The 20258-nt window shown below is 39.2% G+C and overlaps 1 protein-coding gene across 1 annotated transcript; it reads left to right on the forward strand.

Annotated features, from left to right (window-relative positions):
- The first annotated feature begins 5315 nt into the window (after positions 1 to 5315).
- LOC101916866 (zinc finger protein 474) lies at positions 5316 to 17067 on the forward strand. Its single transcript, XM_013297209.2, is given in 4 exon segments — positions 5316 to 5843; positions 5845 to 6042; positions 13262 to 13445; positions 16916 to 17067. Coding segments are annotated over 4 exon segments (1029 nt in total). The 5' UTR covers positions 5316 to 5348.
- Positions 17068 to 20258: the final 3191 nt, after the last annotated feature.

Consider the following 20258-nt stretch of genomic DNA (forward strand, 5'->3'; position numbering starts at 1 on the left):
CATAGAAAACATTTTATTTGGAAAGACCCTGAAGCAAGGCTTTTTGGTCCTCAACATAGGATGTCAGTTTGGTCATTTCAGACACCTCTTTTATATGTAAATATAATGAAAATGCAGTAAAAGGGAGAAAAAGGACTTCCCATTTTCTTGACTGTAAAGTTAGGGGTCAGCCTTAGAAGTTCTTGTTACTGGACTGGTTTAATTTTGGGGCACTAGACAATCTAGGTTATTTCCTTCTCTTTCTGACTTGCTGTGTTATGCTCAGTGGATCACTTTATATCTCTAGATCTTTTGACCTCTTAGACTGAGTTGTTCTCCTTTGTCTTTTTACACTGTCCAGCCCAGACTGAGAAACCAGAATCTCTCTTTACTATTGTAGTACAAGAAATTGTTGCTTGTTTGTTCTCCTTTAAAGTATTTGAGACATTTGTAATTTATGAAACAATAAAGTCAGGTATTACAAATGAAATAACTTCTAGAATACTTGTGAATTTAGTCCAATTTACATGATCCATCTTTATTAAATGACCAATATAACAACTGTGATGTCACAAACAGAAAGCTCATGACCAAGCAGTGAGTGCTGAGCAGGCAGAATGGGTATACAACATCTAGTGTAGTATTGAAGGCAAACAAAGGGAAAACTGAGAGTGAAGTGGGGGGTTGCATAAATAAAGGCTTATACATCCAGGAACTTTTGAAGTCAAGACACTACACTAACCAGTATCTTTTTGCAAGCTAAATTTAATTTATCCTTTTTTGACACTGACAGCCTGATCTGTATCTGGGCTTCCACCAGGCTGTTATGTTTGGATGCCAGCATTTTGGAGCCATGTTTTCACCTAGATTTAATGTATTTTTGTGGCCTGTCAAACACTTCCTCAGGCAGAGCAACCCACACAGACATTCTCATAACTGTCGTGTGAGTCCTGATCTTATAAGCACTCCAATTACAGATGACCTCTCCAAAGAGCCTCCTGGATGTAAGACACTGCCACCTCAACCAATTACTTCACACAAATCTTTTTCATAGCTTTATCAAACACTATTTAAAAAATAGTAAAGGAATCAGTTGTTTCCACTATTTGTTTTGCTTGTTTATGGTCCTCCCTTCTAAATTCAGACATGAAAAATTATCTCTGCCTTTAGAGGAAGTGAAGCATGTCCAAGGGGTATTTCTCTGAGATGTATAAGCTTGAAAGCTCTGTGACCTTTGTTTTAGCTCTGTGTTTATCTGGTACAAGGATTTTTCTTGTCCCTTTCTCTGCTGGCAGGTGGGAACAGTGACTGTTAAGCCAGCCATATAGTTTAAATGGAGTTTACAGCCTAGTACAGCCGCACATGGAGAAGCTGTGATATCAGTCAGCATTAATAAACTGCACATAAACAGATTCCCCAAATTGTCACAACTGTTCCTGTATTTTGTCCATTGAATAAGCATGGTTGTGTCCTGGGAGAAGCAGGCTTGATGCAATGCGTTCTTCCACAAAGTAAACTCTGGTTTTTTCAGCTGGGAGGACTCCATGTGGAATTCTAGCTAAGTCAAATGCAGTAGTGTTCAGGATTCATTGGAAACAGCCGATTTAATCCCCCAGCTAGAACAAGTATGTTTTGTTCAATTCAATCAAGGAATCCAGGCTTATAAAATGACCTTATAATGGGTTTTGAGGAATTGTTTACATGACAGAATGAAGAGAGATGAAAAACAGAGAGGGTGACTCTTCAGAAACGGGCTTCATACAGGAAATAGGAAACGTATGTGTCAACTTTGCTTCCAAGGTCCAACACTGACATGAAAGAAGACATAAAGAAGGCCATTTCAGCCAATAAGTTTCAACTTGCTGTATAGGTTGAATCACACATGGCAGCTAAGAGAAGGCAGCATTACTGAAGCGTAAGTAATATATGATTACTTATCTGAAGTAAATAAAAAACATACTGAAGGATAAGAATGCTATTGTTGCAGTTTCTGGTTAGGATAAGCTTAAAAATAGTGTTCCCTCTTCAGGACAAGAAGGTAAGAGATGTACTGAGCTATCTGCACTCTTACTCTGTTCTGTTTTGGATAAAGTGAAGCTCTCAGCCTGATGCTGAACTAGCTGTAGTATTACAATTAAATAGAACTCATCCATTAGTTGCAAGTGCCCTGTCACTGCAGTTCATGAGATTGTCTTTAAGTATCGTACTCAGTGGAACTACAGAGGAGACGAACTTTTTCCCACAGCTATATGCAATGCTCAGCTGTGCCTTCCCACTTCATTAAATAACATGTTGCAATATTTTTATAAGAAAAAAGTAAGAAAGTTTTATTCTTTGAAAACAAATGTTAAATCCCAATCCTGATTTACTTCCACATCTTTACCACTGAACTTGAGAAAACAACTGCTCATATGCCTTTTCATTTCACACTAAATTTATAGGAAGTTTCCAAATAATAACGGTCAACTTGGCAGGAATAAAAGTAGACCAAATGGTGTAATCCCCACAAGGAAGCATAATTCTCTTATGAAGTATTTACAATAGCAAGCCTGAAAATCCAACAATAGGGTATATTGTTAATAGGTTGTTTATAGCATCTTTTATTGACTGATTCATTCTTAATGGTAACAGATTTAGTCACCTAACATTCTTATGTTGCAGGCAGTTTGATGTCCGCTGTTGCTTTAAGAATCCTCTCAGGTAGCAGAAAGTATAGTTCTGACATAAATAAATAAATAGGACATAAATAGGACCTTGCAGAGTTCAGAAGTTCCCTGAAATGTGGCTGATCTTTCTGATGCTCCTTTCCTGTGACCCTCCAATAACCCTTATCTCCCCTGCCTTCATGACCCTTTAATGTTTCCCTGGCTTTCCATTCCCTTCATCCTCCTAAAGAGCTTGGCTACTTCCCAACTTGGATTCATCTAGCAGGCCACACTCCTTGGAAATTCTCCCAGTCTTTGAAAGGGCTTTGCAATAGAGTAGCCTCAATGTTAGCTTGCAAATTTAAATGTCATACATTGTTGAACCATTCACCTAACTGAATCACATGCATAATGTTGAAACTGGCAAACTCCTGCAGTGGCAAGTTGTGGTACAAAGTGATCAAACTTCTATGAAGTTAAGATAGAAAATTTAGAGCTTCTAAAAAGAAAACAAGGGAAAGGCTTTGGGATTTGTTGTACAAATAGCTTTTATAATACTTTGTACACAGTTAGCAAGTTTTTTGCATGAAGGGAACATTGCTGGTGAGGGCAAAAATGGGATAGCACCAGTGTGAAGCCAGACAGCTGCCTGAGTATTATTAATTGCTACTGTTCAAACTGTTTGTAACATTTGTTTGTTAGTTTTTCTTATGCTTTTCCACTGGATATTTCACAATTATACATTGTGTAGGAGTCAGACAAAATAGGGTTTTTGCTATCTGAAACAGAAGTTACAGTGCTATAGTTTTGTATAGCCTTGTAACATGCATTATACACCTACCTTATAGCTTCAGAGATGAGAGAGTGCTACAGCCTTGTACTTTACCATATTTTTCCACAGACTGCAGTTGTCTAATAGAGTTTCAGAGCAGGTGATAACTTTGAGTGCTAATATAATATCCCTCAAGATTTTTGTTTTTAATGGTTAACTGCAACATACCTGTTTGCCAAGAGGTTTGTTCCAGTACAAATCACAGATCAGATGCTGGTCTTCATGTTTCTAGTTTGAATACAAACAAATCTGAGCTTCACAGGAGATTTTGTAGAATGAGAAAGTGTCACAAGTCACTGGATATGCAACTTTGTGAATAGCTAAGCAAGCAGTGTAAACGCAGCAATCTAAATATCTTTGCATGCCTGGCAGGAGGACTCATCATGTGAACCTCATGATAATTTGTTTTTTCATGATTGTCCATCTCCTTAAGATATCCCCTAGAATATTTATGAGAGACTAGATCAGCTCAGTGCTTCTCAGTGGCACAGGCAAAATTTAAGTTTGTCATCTCAAAGGTAATGACAAAACTGTGTCGTTGCCCTTGGGTGCAGTAAAATTCAGCTGCAGGGTTCAAAGGTGGGAGTGATAAGGGTGAGAAGGCTGTTGAGTCGGAGAAAAGCCTCCCATGGTGACCTGACAAAAAAGCAGTTCAAAGCAGACCTGGGTTGCTTGGCTGCAGCAGAGAAAGTGATCTGAGAGAGATCGTTGAGGTCTCAGGGTAGGTAAGTTTGGGAGTTAGGAGGCCCCTAAAAGTTTGGAAGCATCAAGATAGTCTGGAATATTTGGTAAGGGCAAGCTGTTTCTTCTATTATAGATAAAGTAGACAGTGGTGACCTTGCTGCCCTTGGCAGTCACCTATCTGTGCAAGCTCTTGCTTGCTTATGAATAAAACTAGCCTGCTAGTTATTTTGTGTTCTTGCGATAAAACAATGGCCTCTATGGTAACATGCTTCAGTCTAAATTTTATTTTCTGATCCTTGGAGGACCAACACAAGAGATTGTCTCTGTGAGAAATGAACATTTAAGTGATAGAACACAAAGTTACCTCTATACAGAAATAGACTGCAAATTGAAAAACTGAAATATGTTTAGCACTGTCTTCTTGAGACTAAACAAACACAGTGCCCTTAGCTTCTCATATGACATGAGCTTCAGCTCTGGTCAGAGAATTTGAGATAACACCTCACAAGTGCTGAGTAAAGGGATCTAATAATTTCCTCAGCCTATAGACTGGGAACACTTTCCTTGATGACTGTCCCTTTGGAGACTGGACGTTAAAATCCCTCTACTAAGGGACTTACTTTCATTTCTTTTGAAATTATTTTTAACTATCAACATAAATCACTTAGAAATTAAAGACTGTCAGAAATACCAGGTCTGTCAGTAACTGAAAATAAAACATATCAATTATACTCAAAACCACATGTATTTCAGCAGCTTCACTTTGTGCAATCCCACTTTCTTTCATGACCTTCATGACTTTACACCCTCTGAGACTAGAATTTTGGATTTACATTGTTCACCTGATCATTAGGGTTTCGATATATTTGATGCTATTTGTCTACTGTTTGAAAACACGACATAGTTAAGGTAAACTGATCCTTGTGATAAACCACTGGTTGGTAACCTTAACAAGAGATACAGTGTTTATTAATCTGATCTGATTTAATTTGTTTCAGGAACTTGTAAAACCAAAAGGCAAAACAAAAATACACAGAAACCGTGTTTCCCTGCTGAAATGGCCATTAGGTGCAGTTACTGAGCTTTGAAGTTCCCAGTGTATTCTGGCCCATGAAGCTGAATTAAGATGAAGCATCACGCTGACTAACAGACTTTCCCAAGCCCTTTATGTGTAGGAGAGAGACATTTCTTTGAATGTTGTACCCTTCATGGAAACAAATGTCAAGAAAAAGAATGTGAACAAAGCCTGTAATGCTCTGCCAAGTGCTGGAGAAGCCCTTGCTAGTGTGTCTAGCATCTTGCCTTCAGAGCAGGTTTCACCATCTAACGTGTCAGATCTTCCCAGAATTTTGCCCATAGTAGTACATCTAGAAGCTGGACCAAAGAAAAGGCGACCAGACACTGCAATAATATCAAAACAGTCAGGTTCTTCAAACATGTCTTGGATGCCACTGAATAGGCCCGTCATCCCACCAAGAAGACCATGCTTCAGGGTATGCTATATCTGTGGCAGAGAATTTGGGTCACAGTCTATTTCTATACATGAACCCCAGTGCCTGGAGAAGTGGTCTATTGATAACAGTCAGCTACCAAGGCATCTCAGAAGACCGGAGCCCAGGAAACCCAAAGTCCCTACTGCTGATTCCTGTATGCTTACAGCTGAAAATGAGGCAGCTTATCATAGTGCTCAAATCCAGCTCCTGCCCTTGTGGAAGCTGTGGCCAAGCCTTCCTTCCTGACAGTCTCACTGTGCACAAAAAGCATTGCAGACAAGGTAGCAGTGGTGTGGGGCTGTCAAGTTCTAGCCCTCATAGATCTGGCAAAGGCCCAAGGTCTCAGTCCGGCTCAGCAAGTGAAGATCCATCTAAGACCTGCCAAGGAAAGGACACCATATTAGACAAGGTAAATTGCTAAGCATGTGCTGTATGAAAGGGTGTGGATGCATTTTGAAGCTAGGCACTCCAACAGAGACCAGGTTCCTATCAAATTTAAAATCACTTTCCTTCAGAACAGAGTAGGTAAAGGAAAGGAGAATACTGCCTGCATAAGGGACATTACGTATTCCTACTTCTTTTGATTTTCCTGTTGAAAGGAAATATTTGAGTTCACTGTGGTTCTGTCAGAGTTATGTCCCCATAAGGGACCATTGTGTGCTATAGTTCCCCAGGAGATTCTGTTGTGCGGCTTAAGCAAGCTTTGAATGTTTTATGTTTTAGCAGGTATTAGATATTTGTATTTAGTTGACATGAAGTATGATGTTTCATTATCCTGTAAGCACAGCAGTGATTTTCAGTTTTTACTGTTATTCTTAACCTTGGTGTGGAACATGAATTTACTGAGGACTGCATGTTCAAAGGCAGCAACTCAGAATATAACAACAACAAAATAAATAAGACTGCACATTTTTTTTTTCCACTGAATTTGATTCAGGATCCAAGAATTAAGAAGCTGATTCACATTATCCAAAAGCTACACAAAGTTTTGGAAAATGGCATATTTTTTCTCCATTAGTATCTGCACAAGCTGTCCTATGGCCAGGAGTTCTGTAAGATAGATGTCTAAATTTAGGTCCAGTGTCTAAAATAAAAGGCTTTTCTTTTTTTTCCAATGGATGTTGGACTCCTGATGGCCTACATTACTTTTGAAATTGGGATTTAGCTTTCTCAGTCACCAAAGGAATGCGATGCTATGCAAAGCATTTCTAAAAATGTTTTAAAAGTCAGTGTGCTGTATTTCAGTTTTGCAGCTGCTGAATAAAATGGAGATAATAACATTACCCTGAAAAACATGAGAATAAAGACAATGTGAAGCATTTTTGTACTATGCTATTTTAGGCCACTAACTGATATCTACTAGCAAATTAGGTCCACTCCTCAGGCCTTTTATCAGCAAATTTCAAATTACCCACAAACAGTTCAAAGTGCTGCACAGGTGCATCTATAACTATGGGAGAGGAGGTGTACTTGTGTAATACTGCATTGCACCATTTACCAAAGAACTGGCGTTGTTCTAAAGGTGACTGTTTTTATGAAAGACATGGGTGTGAAGCAGAGAGTTTCGTCCATCACACAACCCTACCCTGTATGTTAAAAAAAAAAAAAAAAAAAAAAAAGAGAGAGGGGCAGGGGGAATGTCCATACTTAAAACCTCATTAAAAAAACAAGCTTAGAGTGTGGTTTGGCATTGAGAGTGACTCTGTAAAAATGTTGCCCTCTTGCACAACACATCTGTTCCCTGTGTGGATTCAGTCACATCTGCTGACTTGTTGAACAGTAATCTTATTACCACTTTTTACTCCTGTGAGCTCTGCAGAGCCAGAACGAAATGTGTTCAAATCTGTTCTTCCTCCTGTGTGAACAACAGGTTTCCTTATTTACTTCCAAGCAGTTACAATTCATAAGTTGCAGCAGAAATAATGAAGCTGTACAGCTTTCCGTTTGTAATTGACTCTGAAGGACTTTATTATTAATGATGACTTTCAGGAAGGGATTTTACCTCTCAGAGGTCCTTGATTTTATTATTTTTAGAGCTGTCCTTTTGTACTGAGGTACACTTTAAGGGCAGAGATAGGAATGGAAAGAGTGAAAGAAATATTATGTGATCCCAGGGGCTGTTCAGGACGGGCAGACTGCTTCTATGAAGTAGTCAAAGGAAGTCTCTTTTCCACAGGTTTAAATTCTCTGCATGAGGGTCCCCACCTCCAGTTAAAAGTTTTGAAAGGTCCGTACACTGAAGGATGTTGAAAAGCACTAAGCTTACAGGAGTGCAGATTCACTATGGACAGGGACAAAGTCTGGGTCTACTCCACAGTCTTCATCTTTTTCCAGCGTATGGTTGTAATTTTGCTCACCTTACCAGCTACTCAGCTACTTATTAAATCTGCTAAAAAATACCAATAGTGAAATGTAATGGCAATCTGCTTTGATGCCGGGAGGAAACCATTTGGGGCAGTCCATGTTTCACTTAACAGATCTACCCACTGTGACAGTGAATTATTTAAGTACCTGTTTAAGGACCTGATTCAGCAAAACTTCAGAGGGAAGGAATAACTGAAAAAAACCCAACCCTTATACAAGTGTATTTAAAAACTGTAATGCTACTGTCAAATTTATGCAATGAAAGGTCCTAAATTAAAAGCCTGGATTATTCTCATTTTAAAAATAAAGAACTGACTGATTTGGCAGTACACCATGTGAAGGGCATTTTAACTTTACAACTGCAAGCACTTTTGCCTGCACACCTCTGTCCTGGAGCTCTTTCTCCCTTAGCAAGTGTACAGTCAACTAGACCAGTAATATTACCGAAAACACTCAGTTTGGCATTAGATGTCTTTAGAGCTGGAGACTCAACAGCCTCTGCAAGCCATCTTTTCCACTAACTGTCCTCACTGTCAAAATCGATGAACACATCTGATTCAGCTATATCTGCCTGTGTAAAACAGACAACAGCCTGTGCTCTAAGAGGCTCTCAAGGATCACATCAGCTCCGAAATTCCGTTTTGGATTCTGCTGTGATACCCCAGACAATGAAATTGATGTCTGGAATTACTGAAACTCAGACTTGCACTAGAGAAGAGTGTGGGTTTTATTGTTTAATAGATCAAAATGTTTGCTACATGTAAGTGAGTATTAATGACTTGCTGTGGCTGTATGTGTCGCAGTTTTTTTGACAACAGATAACACTGATCCTAAAGTCCCATCAGATATGTCACTAGCGTCTGGTGCTGCCATCTGCTGTTTTCTTGTTATCGAGTTAACTGCCTAAAAATAAGATTTCCGTGATCTTCCTCTGTTGTACTGCAGTGCATTTTAACACAGCGTAAGTCTTGAAAACTTGTGTAACAACATGTTGATGTTGTGTCTCGCTCAAGCATAAAAGCATTGAACCACTTGTTAAAATGAAAACTCCTCCAGATGCTGTGTAATTCTGATGAAGGTGGGAAGTCAATGATAAACTTTGCTTCAGTTGCAGCAGTTTTGAACGTCATCTTAGGAGAATACTGACAAATGTATTTGCAAATATAGAAAGTTAGATGAGTCTGGACAGTGAATGGATGGTTTGAATGAATCTTATTGAATATTATCATGGGGAATGACTGAGCTTCCTGCCTTTCTGCTTTTACACAAATGCCATGTTCATTATAACAACATATTTCTTGTAAAAGATAGCACATCAGGAGTAAAATGTGATATTCCAGTGCTTCCAGTGGAGTAAAATCTTTAATTACTTGCATCATCTGGCAGAATTACCTTGCTGTGCAGGGAAATTTCATACACAGGCATATGGCCAGTCCTAACGTTAGTCTGCTGTTTTGTCAGGGCAGTGGCTGAAAGCACTCCAGAAGGCTGTGAAATGTACCTTTGGATGGTCATGAAAGCCACACCACAGCTTATCCCTGTCCATTATGCAAAATGCCTCCTACTTTTCAGAAAGAAATGTGTGGAAAGGGCTGCTTTCATACAACACAATGCTGCTGTGAAGTCTTTCTACCAGTCTTTCCCTGAACCTCTTTTCCTTGGGCAAATCAAGCCTATGGCAAGAGCTTGGTCTAGAGCAGGAGGCCTCTTGTCCTGTCCTCTCATTAAAATACATGGATAATTAAACAAATAAGAAAGGTGAGGGTGTGTGCAGTCCTGGACGATAAATATTTATGGAGGGGAGTTTGAGAGTCTGTCTTACTGGATGTACTTAAGAAGAAATTAAAAACTTTGCGTAGCATGGGAGCATTTGACCTCATGTAACACCATAACAGCAGCCTGGGGCTAACCTCAAGTAATGTCAGGTCTATTGAAAATACATAGTTGCGTAGCCCTCTGAGCTAAATAACTTCATTCATGGTCACACAGACATATTTAGCAGTCTTGGAGAAAAAAGGAAATAGTGAGACACCAGAGGAAAGCCTAACTTAACTGCACTGTTAGGTATTTGTAGGTATTTTTATAATAACACATATCCTCAGGAACAGACCTGCCCTACAACCCTCTTTAAAAGTGAAAAACAAAGCAGTGAGCAGACAGCCTAGCCACTGGCCTTGTGAGTAGTTTGGGTTGGAAAATTGTGGTGATTCCAAAAATAGTTTAGTTTCAAACTGCAGGCCTCCAGATGTGACATTTGGGATAGGCACACTCTGAAGAGAGAAGAAAAAAAAAAAAAATAAAGAAAAAGGATAAATATCATCAGCAATAGAAATTCCAAATAAAGCCCATCATACCTCAGATTCCACAGTTAAGCAACAAGAGGGCTGTTACTACCAATAGCAAGGATATTCTCCTTCAGCTTTTTAACATGTGTGCATTTTTAGACAAGTATTTGTGTATATAGTCTGATGTGTGGTGATGGTTCAAACTCACTACATTTCTGGAAAAAATAATTCCATCCTTAGAGTGATCTGATCCCTTTAATTTTAATTTTAAATTTTAATTTTAAAAATACAGTTTTTAATTGTAGATGTTACAAAACAGAGACATTTGTACTTAATAGATTTCTTAAACATTTTATTTTTCACCAAGTAGGATTCAGTTATGAATCAATTCTGATTGATAACTTTGGAAAACAGAATTATCTATTTAGCTGCAGGCCTGTTTTGCTCAGTCACAACACAGAACTAAACACTCTGGCAGGATCTGGAGGAAACACAGTACTGCCCGTTCAGTCTTGAGGTTTTCAGGTGAGGCTACCAAAAAGACCATCACAGAACTGTGGAAATGTATCCAGATTGCACTGGATAGAGATCACGAAATTTTATCTTGCACGTTTCTGGCAGTTGTTCAATTGTAGGACATCACAATGGCTTTAGAACAAGTGTAATGGATTTGAATAAAACAGTCAGAGATAAAAGGCTATCTCCATTCACCAGGGAAATACTTCTAAGATGAAAATCTATTTGATTTTGACAACAATATTTCTGTGCATCTGTTAAATTTATTTTGTATATTTAATTTTTTAAGTGATTTTTTACCTCATAACAGGACTTCAAGTCTCCTTGAAGCTAAACATTTATTATACTGCCTCATATGGTGGAAAGGATTGTGGCAGTGCAGGCTAAGTAAGCATGATTTTCATTTGTACTAGCATTCCTTTTTCCTATTTTGGTAGTATAGAAAGAGTCTTTACAAACTGAATGCAAATCAAATTGCTCTTTCCTAGATTTCAGCCAATAAATAATCTGTTTTACTGAATGGCAGGAACCTAGTTAATGAAAACTAAAGAGAAAAATGTGTTCCTGGTGGTTTTCTACACAGCATTTTTTTAGAAAATTGTAAAATGCTATAAGCATACCCATAACAAGGACGTACACTGAAATGAGTTCCCTGACCTCAAGAGTTTAGACTTTAGTGTCCTTATGTAAAGCACTCCAGAGCCTACAAAGAAACACACACTGCCTTCAGAAGACTCTGTATCTGTACACAGAGTCTTATCTCCAAATCAGACAAGGTCTAGCTCAAAAGCTGAAGTAAGAAAGTAAGAGAAAATTCGTAATAAGAAATTAGAGGACCTTCTTAAAACAGCTGTTGCTATATTCAGCTATGAATAGGAAGAGAAGGTTATATATATATTTTGTTTTTTGAAGTATATAAAATACCTTGTTAGTAAAGATAGCTAAGGAAATTCCATTCAAAATTTAAAAGGATTAAAATGTCTTTTGAAAGACTGTCTTTGGATAAGTTATATTTCAATTCACTGTGAGAACTTTCCAGACGAAGTCCAACTTTTCCCAGCAAAAATACGCTTTGTAGGGTAGTATTTCTTCATGTAATTGAGTTTACATGTGTGATACAGGAAAGAAAGCTTATGCAGATTGCTCACTAATGACATTTTCAGACTGTAGCGTACAGAAGAGCTGCCCAGAACTTCTTGAATACACTGATGGGCTGACAGAGAGAGTCATAAATAGTGGAACAGGTTACGCCTTGTCTTACAGAGCAACAGAGGAAAAAATTAAATCCCCACCTCCCTTGTTTGAGTGAGGATGGCTTCCCATGTTTGGTCTGGCATGGTTGTCCCTCTACCTTTATGAGGGCAGGGAACAGCTCATCTCTTACTGGTATTCCACAGTCAGGAGTGCAGGAAGTGCTGGTAGTTGTGGGACCATCAGTGTGCCTCAAAATTCTGTCTCTGCAGTTCATTTTTACGCTACTCCTGGAGCAGGGCTGGTACTGACACCACGCCTAGCCCAGGACATGCCTAAGGACACAGCCAAATCCATAATCTGCAATACCACAGTAATTATATATTTTTCAAGCTTAGAATATGTATTTGTGGGGTTTGAGGTCGAGGAATATTTTTCTTCTGTTAGCTGTTTTCCTCCGAGAACAAAAGCATATCTGCAGTGCAGAAACAATGGCTTGCTTAGAGTCCAGTTCTGCCCTCGCTGCAGTCACTGGCAAAGTTCACACTGAGGCCTTCAGGACAACAAGCAACAGTTCCTATTTTGCCCCTCTATCTGGATATATCCTGGATCAGTTTTAATCCTTCAAGGCCAAGAATTCTGCCAGCTAACTGATCAGTGGCAGAAGTAATGTGGGGTTAGGGACCACAATCACAAGCTTGAGACAGCTTCCCTCACTGTCCAGCTTAAAAGGGATGCTAAGGCTGGACACAGCACTTTTAACTGTGTTCTGCCTGGAGATAGTGTCTTTCTGCTACTGTAGTAGATATCAGCAGTTCAGTGGAGGAAGCTTTTGTTGCTGCTTTCCATGTTACTTCTGTTTGGTAGATAAAAAAGGGGCTTCAACATTTAAGATGGACACCATACTGCAGCAACCTGATCAAAGAGAGGACTTGTTTCTGCACGTGAGGACTCAGCATTTCCATGGACTTGATGGTGTGAAAAGAGCTGAAGTGTACATAGCTAAGTATTAATTAAGTGACACACATGAATTTTCAGCGTAGTATCTGCAGAAGGAGCCTGCCTGTTCTAGGTGGCCAGTTAATGAGGCAATAGTTCTTACAGACTTCAAGACTGAATATAGACAAAATGAAACTGATAGAAACAGTTCCATTGATTTTACAGATACGAATTGGTTTCTTAATCTACATGATTGTTTCTATCCAAAGCTGTTCTGATTCAAAATTAATGTTGAAAACAATATTTATTCTTCTTCACAATTGTTATTTGCAGGCACAAGTGACAAGACAGCCACCAGCAGTGATTTTTTACGTATGTGGCCATGAGTATGGAACAAAATCTATTAGTATCCATAAGCTGCAATGCCTGACAAAATGGCACCAGGAGAATGACATGCTGCTACCCAAGCACTTGAGAATGCCAGAGCCCAAATAGTCTGAAGTCAGTCCCATACAAGGTAAACTACAGATAAAATGAGGAAATAGGAGGAAGAAAGTGGGAGGAAGGAAAAAAATATTTAAGCAGTAGCTTAATGGTTTGCAAGAATTTTCCCTCTATTTTACTCTGAAGAGAAGGTAGCCATCATGGCTTGTTTTAAGCTTCTGTTAAGTATCCTGTTCTCCTTTTGTGCTGCATCCATGAGAAGTAAGAGTAGTCATTACCTTGTGGGACAGTCCTCCTGGGACAGTCTTCTTCATGTATCAGTATGTTCCGAATCAAAACGCAAAAAGATTAGCAACTTGCTTCACAGCATCACTTTTGATTACTTTCAATGCTGTAAACAGGTGTGTTTTAAAATGAGAAAAAGCATTGAAGAACAATATGCAGACTTGACACATACAGTCATAAAAAAAAATACCCTTCAGGCAAAATGGGGGTAGATACTTCAGCTGGATTTTACACCTATAGCAATGGTTATAAAAAAAGCCTGACACCAGCACTTAGCAGTAATAAACAGTGAGTGACCTCAAAAGTAGGAGTTCTGTGGTAAAATAAGGAATATAATACTACACGCATGACGACTGGTAGAAAATGAGGAATTTTTTAAATCTACCTATAACATATACTGCAGTTTCAAGGGTTTATTAAAATATATTTATAGATAAAAATGCAGTCTTTTCTGCAATGAACATCCTGTGGATGTTATTGTTCCCTTTTTATTTACAAGCCTTAGAAGCTTTCTTTGTGAAAGATTATAATACAAACACAATGGGAAAAAATATATGTAGTACAACATAAACATTTTATTTCTGCTAATTATGTGTGATTGTGCTGTGGGTTCTGTTTTGTAAGATGCCTTGATCGCACTTTTTCACATCGGTGGAAACTGCTGATGCCCAGCACACAACAGAGCTGGGCTCGCAGACGTATCCCAGGGGTGTGTGCTTACTGTAGGACCAAAAGGAAATTTCATCTGTGCTTTGCCTGAAAGCTGCTCCTAGGACCTCCCCATTCCCACATAAAGTTATTTCACAATTTCAGCTGGATCCTTGCCCCAGCCCTGCCAACTGGCCTGAGCTACTTTGTGCCAAGTTTGGACCACTTGCTCACAAGCAGTTAATTCACCCACTTTTTTTTTTATATATTCCCCATCATTTCCCACAGCTTCCCCTTATGTCTGGAAAAGTAGAATAATTCTCCTACAACTCACTGTGAAACGAGTCATACATAGATCAGTTTACAGTAGTACAAAGAAATATGTCCCCAGAAGACACACACAGAAGAGAGCAGGATCACTAAGAACACTAACCAGCTGTTCAAAATAATAATTATCGCAGCTCAAATAAAATCAGATCAGGACTTGGTTAACAGATGCCAAGCAGCACAATTGAATCTGCAGTAAAAGATAGGTTCAAAAGACATTTTCATTGTATTTGCTCTTTTTGTTGTTAAGCTCTTTTTAATTATTACATGTTGTGTGGCAAAAAAGATGGAGAAAATGAGAATTCCATCTGAAAGAGGAGCATACAAAGGGACAAATTAGGTTATTTTGAAATGCACTATTCTTAATTTGAAGGAGTGGAAGCAGAAACACAACCACTCTTTGAGAGAACAATCCAGCAGAATGCTCCCAGATATGAATCAGAAAATTTTCCCATTTATGCAATGAGTCATATCAGGCACCATGCACCTCCTGTGAGGTGCGTGTGTGTGCTCACAGTTCCCCAGGGAACACTGACCTGCTTCCAGCATCTGTTCCTAAATGCCCGCTGATGCAAGCGTGATCAGCTCTGTAGCCTGAGCTAAAATTGTTGTTCCCCCTGCAGTTGCCTCATGCTCTTGGCCTTGAGAAAATCTCAGTGTTGTTCTTTTTCCGAAAGACTTACTCTCTATCATCTGGTAAATGCTATAACTGACCTAGAGACTGCATACACGTACTGCATGTCTCACAGTTTCTCAGCTTAGGGAGGAGGGACTACTCCTGTTGTTGAATGGAACAGGCAATGTTAAAAAAAAAGGCTTAGAAATATTAGCTGCTTACATAAAACTTTTTATAACTTACATAAATCTTTTTCTGAAAACTCAAGTGTCACAGGAAGACAACCACTGCCCTGATTACACAGTGTTTTGTTTGTGGAATGCCTAAGACATGCCTGCAAGGAGAAAGTCATCTCTCTTTCTCTTTTTTTTATATTCCATAAACTTTGAAAAGTACAGAAAATACACATTCATTTCCTGCAAGCAAAAGGGATATTTGTCTCAGCCAAAAAAAAAAAAAAAAAAAACACTACTTGGTTGCTCTTCTAACAAAAAGAACATTAGGAACAGGCATATTAAGAGATCTAAGGCTTATTGTGGTTATGTGAACCATTGGATATGAATCATATTAAAACTGTATGGGCTTTTAATGAAGAGCTCTATCATGTGGCAATGACAGAAACCATGGAATATTTTTAAATGCACAAATCCTTTTAAAAATCATCTGCTGTTAACAGTTCAAAGGAAAAAACAGGTTTTTTTTGTCTTTTCCTGTATTGTCACACCTTTTGAGAAGGGCAAAGCAAATACAACTTCAAATCGAGCCATGTAGATTTTTTTTTGCATGCACTTCAAATGAAAACTCTTAAGATCTAAATCCAGGTATTAAGCAATCTACCTGGCCTTTTTGGAAATCAGTTTGAAACAACACTGTGTGAAAGTCCATTTCAAGAATAAAGTAAACAACATTTTTTTTTTATACTGAAAATCTTGAAAATACATCTAATGTGAGCATTTGAAGAATGCTCCTGGGCCTGCAGAGCAGTCACTCTTCCTGCAGTGGAAAATAACTGAGGGTAAGACTCAGTGTTCAGATGACAATAGATGCAACAGTGCAATGACCTCACTGGAAACTGTGACTTAAAAGAACTGTAGGTTTTGTCTGTAAGGTTTTAGACTTACCTAAGCTTTATTCCACTTAGTGGCAAAACTTGCTTAGACTTCAACAAAAGGAAAATTGGCCCCCTCTCCAGAGCAGTACAAAGAGCATATTCTCAAGTGTGATATGCTTCCACTCATTGCCATAGCCAGATAACACATGCTCATTAAGCAGAACTTGAAGTAAAGCCAAAAAGTGAAATTTGCTGATAATAGTATGTATGCAAAGATGTTAATAATTAGCTGAGAATGCATATCATAATACACAGCATGATTTTTCTGTAGTCTTAATTTTTCTATACTCATGTTTTCTCTGTACTCTTACACAATACAGAATGATTCAGTTTGAAGTTAATTTAATTCAACCCCTGGGACAAAAAGCAGAGTCTTTTTTATATATTTTTTACTCTTTTGCTTCTTTCTTTTCCTTCTTTTTTATTTGCAAAAGCAATATGGTTTGGTTAAACTGAAAGGCTCAGTCAACAGGTATTTCCTGAAAATATTTTCCATAAAGAGTTGAATGTGGGTCTCCAGAATGAAACCTGATACTTTCTTTTTTTAATTTTCCAGCCAAAGGCTTCTATGATCTTGATTCTTTAAATGAGGCTGCCTGGACCAGCGCCCAGAACCAGCTAGTTCCATGTGATATTTGTGGGCGTACTTTTCTTCCAGACAGACTGATCATCCACCAGCAGTCCTGTAAACTGAAACCTGCAACGTGAAGTGGCTGTAAAGCTCATATGTGTGCATGCTCACACACGCACACTCACACTCACACACAAACACACACACTATGAGTGCGTGTGTGCATGAATACACACACATACAGCCATACCTTTCAGACAAACCATGACAGAAATAAAATCCAGCTGGACAGCCATGGGCATCAAAATTGTTAGTGTGTTGTTAGATCACGTGATCCAAAAGCCTCCAGAATAAAATCAGCAGTTGCCACTGCAGTGTAAGGTTAAATATAGTGATTTTTTTAGCCCAGCAATAGCAAAAGTGCCTCCTCATTTCTGTTGTTCAGGTAGCAGTCACATTGAAACCACAGTTTGAGAGGGATGGCACAAGAATACTTGAAAGTAATGTTAACTGTCATCTTCCTTCTGCTGATGCTGTGCTCTGTTGGGTGCAGGAGAAACCAAGTGAAGAATCCTCCTGGGCTGCTTTCTGAATTGCTGTGATCTCTTCATCTCTATTGGTCAAATGTGGGATGTTTTTACTCCCACTCCTTTCACAGCCTTTTGGGTAAAGCTGTCTGGACCTTTGAAAGATGTTGGGCCTTCTGCATGCATTTCCTATTTTACATAGAACATTTGCGTTTTTATATTCAGCAAAGGACAGAAAGAAATGAGCCATAGCTGCCAGGAGTCTTTCACTACAGAGATACCCAAAAGAATATCCTACAGGGATCCATCTTGTGTCTTGCTTTTCAACAGATCTGTGAGACTGGGAGAGATGGTATAGTGCCAGGTGCTCCCTCATCTGCAGGGACATTTGGCTACATGTCCCTTGCTCAGTGAATATATTCACCTACTGTTTCAGAAACTGAAGCTTCAGACAAGTCTTAGGAAATGAGGATTTCAATGAGGAGTAACTCATTGAATCTCAGGGGAAGCAGAGCCAGAGTGGTGTTGATCAGGAGAATTAATCCTTTGAAAATTTTGTTTCCCCTCTACAGAAGACTTGACTAGTTAGTACAAGGACCTCCAGCTGAACTTGACTAATCAGAGAAGCCAAGCAGCTCCTTTAATTTGCTGTTTTGAGGGGGTTTTTGTGTGCCTTTGTCCATCTTTGGCACAAGACTACTCTTTGACTCTCACTCAGAGCTTAAAACCATGGAGCACTCTAACGTTCACATCCTTGTGGGACAGTACAGCTCATGAAGCCCTTGACTGCTACAAGTGAAACATTCCTGTACAAAGGGATCTAGCCATGGGGTGGAAGTGGAGACTGTCTGGTTTTAGTAAGTAAACACTCCAAAAGAATCCTCTTCTTGGAGCATTTCTTGCTTAAGAATGATACTGACCTGTCACTGATTTATCTGGACTGATTTATCCCAGTTCAATAGACCAATCATGCCAGAAATTTTATAAGTCAGAGGAGTACATTTTTGTCATGACCTTGGTAAAAGAAACTATATTTTTACGTCAAGCCAAAACAACCATAGTGTGTCAGATGGCTGGAATAAAGTACTGTCCTGCCCTCTGTGCCAAATGTTACCGTAACAAAGTGCCAGTATGGGCAAGAAGAGTATTATACACAAAAGCAGTGGGGAGGGTGTTTGAACATGCTGTTTTGAAAAATGCCATTATATTACGTAGCGGAATCAGTGCCAAAACACATCAGTGAATAGGTTAAACACATGAAGGAAGTAATACTTTAACAAGGTACAGAAGAGAACACTTTTTATTATTACTTTACTTCCTCTGTAGTGTTTTATTAAGTAGTCAGTGAGATTTATTCAAAAGGTCTGACAAAATCCAATACAAGTGGTTAACCAGCAACACAGGCTTCCTGATGTCATGAAAGAAACTGTACCTCATATATGTTTTCACCTTCAGGCTTAAGGCCTAGAGCTGCCTGTTAGGTATTGTGTGACCTATGTGACTTTTCTCAGAGCATTCACACTTACTATTGTACTTGCAAATCAGATGAAGTGGATGTCTTCATACACACTAAAATAAAATAGGGGTACCAGCAACTTTTCCAGGCTATCAAGCTGTGTGATTTGTAGCATAAGTGAAATGAGAAGTAGTATCATTGTTCTGTTATTACATGAATGCTCCTGGCTCCAGCCCTGGCGGCTGTTAATTCAGACTGGGAGGGATACCAGCATTCTTTGGTGAAAATAATTTCCAAAACAATCAATGGCACCTCAGGAGCCCTTTCATCTTCAGAATGAGAATTGTATTGTCTGAAGATAGGTATCTCCAGAAGTCAAAGGTTCAGTTTCCGTTCTACAGTGCAAAGCTGTGTAAACCCCTCAGATCTCTCCTTGTTGAGAGTCTACAATGTAAGAAGAGTGGCTGCTGGAGCTGGGCTGGTGCCATCCCTCCTCCTTTTGGCTAGGAGAAGGCATGTGGCTTGAGGAAAGAACAGGGGCACTGGTTTGTGATTGCTAGGCTGGCTCCTAGGAGCTGTTGGCAGGCAACATACACTGCAAGACCTTGGAGGCTGTTGTAATTCACATCAAGTGCTGGGCCACTGACAAATGACTTGTCAGTTGGAGGGTTATGGATGTCATTCAATCCCACCTTTGTGTCCCCTCTTCCTCTTCTTGGACCCCTCTTCCTTTTGCCAGACATGGTAAGCACTTTTTGACTACATCTGCCTCACTGGGTCATCAAGATTCATTACAAAGTCACTTCAAGAGCAGAAACATGTTTTAAAGAAACTAAGCTTTTGCAGAGTCAGTGCAGTCCTTGACATTATTTTGCCCTGTCTTTTGGTGGGATTCAGATGTTAGAGTCCCTGTGTCATTCTGCAAGTAGGACTCGGAGTCCCAGTGATTTTGGATCTGTCAGAAATTTCAGCCAGAACAGGTTTTCTGTGTTTCATTGTCAGCTCTACTTTTGTCTATTTTTTATTTTCTGGATTATTATCCCAAAAATAAAATCTGCCTGATGGGCTGACTGAAGTGTTTATAAACAACCACAGAAGTGCTGCTATTAACCGTACTTTGAGTGTGCTGTCGTGTCTTGCCCAGAAATACCACTATACAGGAGCTCCTGAAACCATAATCTTGAAGTACAGTTTCCACATCAGCCTTTGGGGGAGTCAAATGAGGATCTGGCAAATGAAGAGCTGCCTCTGCTTATAGGTGATTGCTGCTAAGTCTGAACTTACCATGGGATCTGTGCAATGGTGAGCCTTGTCCCTCACAAAGGCCAGTCAGCACTGGGCTGTG

Source organism: Falco peregrinus, chromosome Z, assembly GCF_023634155.1.
Source record: "Falco peregrinus isolate bFalPer1 chromosome Z, bFalPer1.pri, whole genome shotgun sequence".
Lineage (NCBI taxonomy): Eukaryota > Metazoa > Chordata > Aves > Falconiformes > Falconidae > Falco > Falco peregrinus.